At 36.3% G+C, this 6,715-nt stretch overlaps 2 protein-coding genes across 2 annotated transcripts; both read right to left on the bottom strand.

Moving 5' to 3' along the window:
• On the bottom strand, nt 1,254-3,406 carry LOC110263365 (trihelix transcription factor PTL-like). Its single transcript, XM_021104540.1, has one exon. The coding sequence runs from the start codon at nt 2,962-2,964 to the stop codon at nt 1,501-1,503; it is 1,464 nt and encodes a 487-aa protein (XP_020960199.1). The 5' UTR covers nt 2,965-3,406; the 3' UTR covers nt 1,254-1,500.
• On the bottom strand, nt 2,937-4,473 carry LOC107648791 (trihelix transcription factor PTL-like). Its single transcript, XM_021104541.1, has one exon. The coding sequence runs from the start codon at nt 3,993-3,995 to the stop codon at nt 3,486-3,488; it is 510 nt and encodes a 169-aa protein (XP_020960200.1). The 5' UTR covers nt 3,996-4,473; the 3' UTR covers nt 2,937-3,485.

The raw sequence follows: 6,715 nt of genomic DNA, 5'->3' as shown, positions 1-6,715 counted from the left end.
TGTAAGAAGGTTGCAGAAATTGGGAAGCACTGTGTGTGTAATTAATCAATTGAATATCTGTCTAGTATCGAGCACAAAATGTTCAGAAGTAAGAAGTGACGTCTATTTTAATTGCACCCCCACCTAGCTTCCACTAAGTACAATTATATTGTTAACAAGTTAAACTTATCAAATTGAACATTTATGAACATGATTGATACAAACCAAACTTCCACGTTGTTTTAATTTTTAGATGCTCATTTTTCCAGTATACAATCTAAATAAAAATACAAAACCTTCCTCCTTTGAAATTACATGTATCTTGCATGTTCATGAATGTGATGCTGAGATGAAGGCGTATCTAGTTCAATAACAACTTCCAAAAAAAAAAAGAAACAACAACAACAAGGTCATTGATTCAATTAGACCCGACAAATGATACCCTTAGGAGGAGAAATTTGTTATTGTTAAATCCTTCAAAACTTTCATGAACTTAATATTATGTTTCGAGCACATTATCTCAAATAGCACCTAGCATAACAGGTGCTACTACCTCTTATACTAATGCAATTCTAATAAATCTCAAGAAAATAAAACCATACCTTTACCGAAAGTTGTAATACTGGTCTAATGGTAATAGTTTCTTCAACCAACCATTCTCATGTATTTTTTCTTGAAGTGGTAATTTATATTAAATTACTGAGTTTCTACAAAAAGGAAATTCGTGTACAAGCATATTGAGTTGGGAAATGAAACCAAACGAAGAGAGGACAAAGAAACCGAAAGAGAAATAGAAAAACTATGAAGCGTTGCTAGTCCAATATAAGTAGTAGTACTGTAGTAATGTCCATCAATATACAGAAAATGCTTGTCCTTTAATTCACAAAGATCCTTCATATATAATTTAAAAAACTTTTTAACCAGGCCCAATGCTTAAATAATATATCCAATAACATCAATCTATATTCTCGTTCATAAAAATATTGAACAAAGAACCAAAGTTCAAGATATTGCTACCTTAAATACACCCCTTCGGTACACACACCAAAATCTACCACCACTGTTAAATATTCCGAAATTACATCAATAATAATAATAATAAAAAGCCAAGAGATGGGATGAGGAGTGCCAAAAACAGTGATCAGTTTGAAGTTGCAAGACATTATTTGCAGGCACAGAAGAAAATCTGGCACGAGAGAGAGACTTACCTGAAGAATTTGTGGCACATCGTCCTAAGACTTCATCAGTGAGATTTTGCCAACATATGTCTCCCATATGAAACTTGTGTAAGCTTGAACATATTATTTTTCCTCCTAATAATTAATAAATACATTAATAATTAAGATTGACCATCCTAATCATCATTCATTAATCCCTATACACAAAAACCCTCAGTAGTTAGTTCTTTGCTTACATAATGCGATGGAATGAAATTAAACCATCTCAGATTTAAAAAAAAAAGGAAATAAGAAGAAGTCTGTGAAATCTTAATCGGTGCCTCTTACGAGGGAGTTGATTAACCTACTGATTTTGATTTGGTTTATTAACCTTTAAGCTGTAGTTGTCCCACAAAGTTCCTCCCTCACAACTCATCAAGAATGGGAAACAGTTCTCAGCTTGATGAACTGATGCATTAGCGTTGGAATTCGAAGGTGATTGTTGTTGCCGCCTTTGATCATTGTTGATATCACAGTATCCACCACCACTTTGGTTGTTGTTGTTGTTGTTATATAGAGAAGAAGAAGAAGAATAATGGTCATTGTTATTGTTTTCAATGTAAAAACAAGAACTACTACTTCGTACTGAGTTTGAGTTATTCTCCTTCCGCTTCTTCTTGTTGTTTTCTTTGCTGATTGTTTCCCATTTCTCTTTCAACTTTACTGGACTCTTTTCATACCCAAAACATGCCATTTTTGTTGCTATCTGTTCCCACAAAGCCTCTTCTGAACAACCATCACCACCATGCCTAAAACTTGTTTCCATCATCTCAGCTCTCAACTGAACAAGCCTTGATATCTCACATTCTTGCCAGTTTTCATCATCTTCGTTATGGTCCTTATTTTGCATTGCGGAACCAGTTATTATCCCATCATGATGATGATGATGAGACTTTACCTGATCAGTTCCTGTCAGCTTGTGCAAGGCCTCCATTAAAGCAGCATCCCTTGCTTCAATCCATGCTCTCTCTTTGGCCCAAAACTTGTGCTCCCTCTCCAACCTGGCTGCCTCTTGTCTCCTCCACTCTTCCTCTCTCAGAACCCTCTCTTTCTCCTTCTGTTCCAGCGTCTTCATAAGCTTGTCAAGCCACTCTTCTTGCTTCTGCACAAGCTTCCTCATTTGCAAGTCAATGAAGTCTTTTATCTTCACCTTCCAGCTCTTGCTCCCTCCTCTCTTCTTCCTCCTCTTCTCCATGGACTCATCGTTCCCCTTCACTCCCCCAGTGCTATTGTGATCATCATCATCCGAAGAAGAGGTTTCAAACTCAGTGGAGTTGGTGAGGCTTAGGCTGTTCTGGGAACCAAGAAGCAGCATTTCTTGGTTATTCATCTGATGTTGGGAATTGAAAGCATGAGGATTGTTTTGGTAATGGAGGGTGTTGCTACCACCAAAATTGGTTTCTTGTGCTGAGGCAGCGTTGCTGTTGTTACTGTTGCTTTCACCGTATAAGGCTTCGAGTTGGCGAAAGAATCGGTAATGCTTCCCGTCTTGTCTTCCAGCTTTTCCCTCCTTTGTCTTCTTGTAATACTTGTACAGATTCTCAAACTTCTCCCTGCACTTTTTCCCACTCCTTTGGTATCCATGCTCTTCAGACATGATCCTGAAGAACAAGAATAGCAAGAAGAAGAAAAAAAAAATAGGCCAATAATAATAAAAAAAATAAAGAAAACAAGTCTGAGTATTGATGAGGTCATTGCATAGTGTATGACACATAGCCCTAGTAATCGGAGAGCATTGAATAATAATAACAATTAATAACAACGCCATGTTATGCCATTCATATTGATGGCTAGTTATAGCAAAATCACAACTACGGAAGTTAGTTTCGAAGGAAGAGCCTCCGCTTCATGTCATTTCACAATGACAGAATTAGAATTGGGATTAGTATAGGTGGCAATCCAAATGCTCCCAAAAGTCCAATGAATTTTTGATAAATAATAAGAAAAAAGGGAAATTAACACGCATACACTTAAAAGAGGGTACAAATTTTCAAAAAGGAAAAGGGGACAGTGGTAGAATCGTACTAATCTTGGTATATAAACGTAAATGCATCTCAAGTACGCCATCAATAATCGATAAAATTCAGTAGAGAAGATAGAGATCATGACGACGACTACTACTACTAACACTAATACTACTTTATGTGTATAGTCTTTTCCCATCAATGAAAGAGAACCTTCACACACATTTTGCAAACTGCTACAAATGTAGAAACCACACTCATCCCAAAATCAAAACCATAGCTTCTCTTCTCGTTACTGTCTTGTATAATTTGAATTATTAAATTATTAAACCCAATATATATATATATATATATATAATGAAAATGCAATATTAGCTTCTTTGAATTTGGGGTCAAGGCGAGATCTGATCTCAAGAAGAGTAAGAGTCTCTTGTCTAGGCCATCTTCCAGTGGATGCGTCTCCACCTAAGCATCCTACAGCCTCAGCGCCGCCCAACCCACTAAGAGGAGGAGTTGAAGCGCTTGTGGTTGTGGTGGGAGTAGTGGCAGTGGCAACACCGATGCTGCTTGTGTTATTATTGCTGGCGTCAGCAAAGTCGTGGAGACAGCGAGGCATTAAGTCAGCTACTTGGCGCCCAAACATCATCAGCTCGTAGTGCTGCTGCTGATGCGCAGCCGCGAGGTTTGGGTGGCCCGGGAAGAGCTCCGCCGTGGGCTGTGGCGGTATGGAAGTAGGAAAATGTGTTGAACGGGGTCCGTTGTTACTCACAAGCTGCCTCAGATCAGTGATGCCGCCATACTGTTGGTGTTGATGATGATGATCCTCCATTTCCATTGGGAGAAGAAGGAATATTGAAGAGGTTTATTATTTCGTTTTTTGACGGTAAAATAAGTTAATTATAAGAAGATGATGAAGCTGAAAGAAAGAGAGAGAGAGAGAGTGAGAGAGGAGAAGAAGAAGAAGGAAGAGGGAGGAATTATGCGGCAGAGTCGGATCCTGTCGTCCACGAAAAAGCTTAAATTTTAAGCGCAGGACAATGGTCCCATCTCTCTCTCTCTTTCTCTCTCTCTCTCTGTACAATATGGTGTATGCGTGTGGTATTGTATTCAGATCAACACATACACATTCTCTCTCTTTACTTAGTGTAACGAAAAATGGTATTTAGTGTGTTATTGTTATTGTTATGTTATCTCTCTCTCTCTCTTCTCTCAGACTTTAGCTTTTTCAAGAACAATGCTGCTTCGTTCTGTGTCTTTGTTCAGTACAGTGTGTAGGAGGGGGTTGGAGTGTTTGGGAGGAAGGGCCTAAGCCCTAACTACTCACAAAAAAAAAGTATAGAATATGATGTTTTACTTCGACGAATGAAATAATGACATTTGGCATAAAGCGTGAGGAGGAATGGAAGACAGCCGGGTTTGTCTTGCTGACGCGTGTAATAGTGTCTTACATTACGCCTTTTTGACTTTTGCTAATCATTCAATGCTAACGCCTCACAAATTTAATTAGTAGTAAATAAACTACTACTAAGTACTAATACACTCCATGGATTTAGTTTCTAGCTCTCTCCCTCTCTCTCATACATTCTGAATTTGAACTTCCACTTTGGTTGGTTTTTGGAATTGAATTACTCCTACATTTATAGCAACAAATAATTGAAGAAATCTAATCTTAATTACAGTACTATAGCTAGCTAGCTAGCTAGTTTATTAGTATAATATTATGGATGTAACTTTTCGAAATAAGGTCCCCAACCGTCCTTTTCCTGGGACTCTGTTACACACTTACATTATCAATTCAGAGCCTTAAGGTTCAGCTCAGCTTCATTTGAGCGGAATCATGTGCATCGATCGTCTTCATGCCATGCTTTATTAGAGTTCTTCCGTAAAGTTGGAAATAACTTAGCTTCAGTACTAATAACTAGCTATCTACCATATATCAGAATCAGGACGTCTAAGTTATTAACATTCTCATCAAGTCAAATTTTAATTCGAAACAGTGAACTAGTTACTAACCCTCTAAATGGGGCGAGATATAGAAAAAAAAGCATCATTATCATTATTAGAGTAAGAATGGTCAATTGGTCAAAGTTCGACCATTTTTGAAATTGGAATCATTAAAAAAGGGGATTTAGGACCGCATATAAATCATATAAAAAACCGCTAAGGAGTTTATGCTGATCTCTACTATGCTCTTTGTTTGCTAATAGCATCTAGGTTCTACAATCTTATTTTCTTTTGTGAAAATAAACTCTGAGCTTGGAATTTTCAACTACTATAATGACATTCTAGAGAGAGTTTTGTGCTCAATTATTGTTTAAGAACCTTATCATGATATTTATTCTAGATTTGACGTCATTGAGATTAGATTAGTGAGGAGATAATAATGATTTAACTTTATTATAGTTGACATTTTTATCAAAGAAAAAAATTTGTATGTCGATACAAAAGAAGCAGGAACAACAACAATAATAATAATGAAGGTAAGATATTCATTTTGGAGAGTTTCTTGGAGAAAAAAGTGTTGCTACTTGCACTAAAAAGCTAATAGAAAATATTTGTAAAGTGTGTATGAGCTTTTTATCAATTCAACATTTTCTTCATTATATGTTTATGACAGTAAGACATAGCTAAATCTTCCAATAATTGCCTAAATGAATTTCCGTTCAATAGTGAGTTTTGAATCCCGTTAGGCCCTCGTTACCACTAACACTAAAACTTAATTAATTTGCAAATTTAGCATTTGTCAATTTGGATTTGAATAAATGTGGTTTTGTAAAATTGTTTTGATGAGAAGAAAATTAAATATAAAGTAATTTATAGATAAAAATCTTCATCTCAAAACACTAAAAAAAATATATATGATTTTGATAAAAAACCGTGACCATAGTTAGTGAAAAGCGTGATTATAGGTCTATGGTCACGGTTTTTGAACTATAGATACGGTTTTTTTACTGTGGCCTATTCTGTCGTGGCTATAGACCTATGATCACAGTTTTTTTTATCTATGGTCACGGTTTTCATGGTCACTGTTGCAGTGATCAAATTCTGGCACTTTAGACCACATTTTTTTACCGTGACAATAGATTACTTTATGGTTACCTATTTATTAAAACCGTGACCATAACCTAATCTATGGTCACACTTTTAGCACGACTGATGGAGCGATCGAGAGCACGGGTTTGGATTTTTACACTAAAAATAGGATTGACGTTGCAAGCATAGACCAAACCCAACAATCGATCATCGATCAAATTGAAAATTCAAAAGATATGTCACAATTCAAAACTAATTCAAAACCGAGAGTATTTGACTCCCGGGTCGTCTCCCAAGGAGCACTTGAGAACAATGAGTGTGCAATTCCGGTTGTAGTGATCAAAGGGTTGTCAATAAAAAAATGAACATATAAAGCAATAAAAGAACATGCATTGTAATGATTGAACTAATGAAGAAATTAAAGAACCGACTATGTAATATACACAAGTAAAGTATGAATGAGATTAACATAGAAGTGTATGAAAGATTGAAAGCATCAAAAAGAGTCTTGGCTTGAAGTGA

Source organism: Arachis ipaensis, chromosome B06, assembly GCF_000816755.2.
Source record: "Arachis ipaensis cultivar K30076 chromosome B06, Araip1.1, whole genome shotgun sequence".
Classification (NCBI taxonomy): domain Eukaryota; kingdom Viridiplantae; phylum Streptophyta; class Magnoliopsida; order Fabales; family Fabaceae; genus Arachis; species Arachis ipaensis.
Note: the sequence above shows the minus strand (reverse complement) of the source record. Positions and strands in the feature narration are given on the sequence as shown.

What these genes read in the sequence shown, in the direction of transcription:
- LOC110263365 (XM_021104540.1), bottom strand. Translation starts at nt 2,964, where the DNA reads ATGGCGTTGTTATTAATTGTTATTATTATTCAATGCTCTCCGATTACT.
- LOC107648791 (XM_021104541.1), bottom strand. Translation starts at nt 3,995, where the DNA reads ATGGAAATGGAGGATCATCATCATCAACACCAACAGTATGGCGGCATC.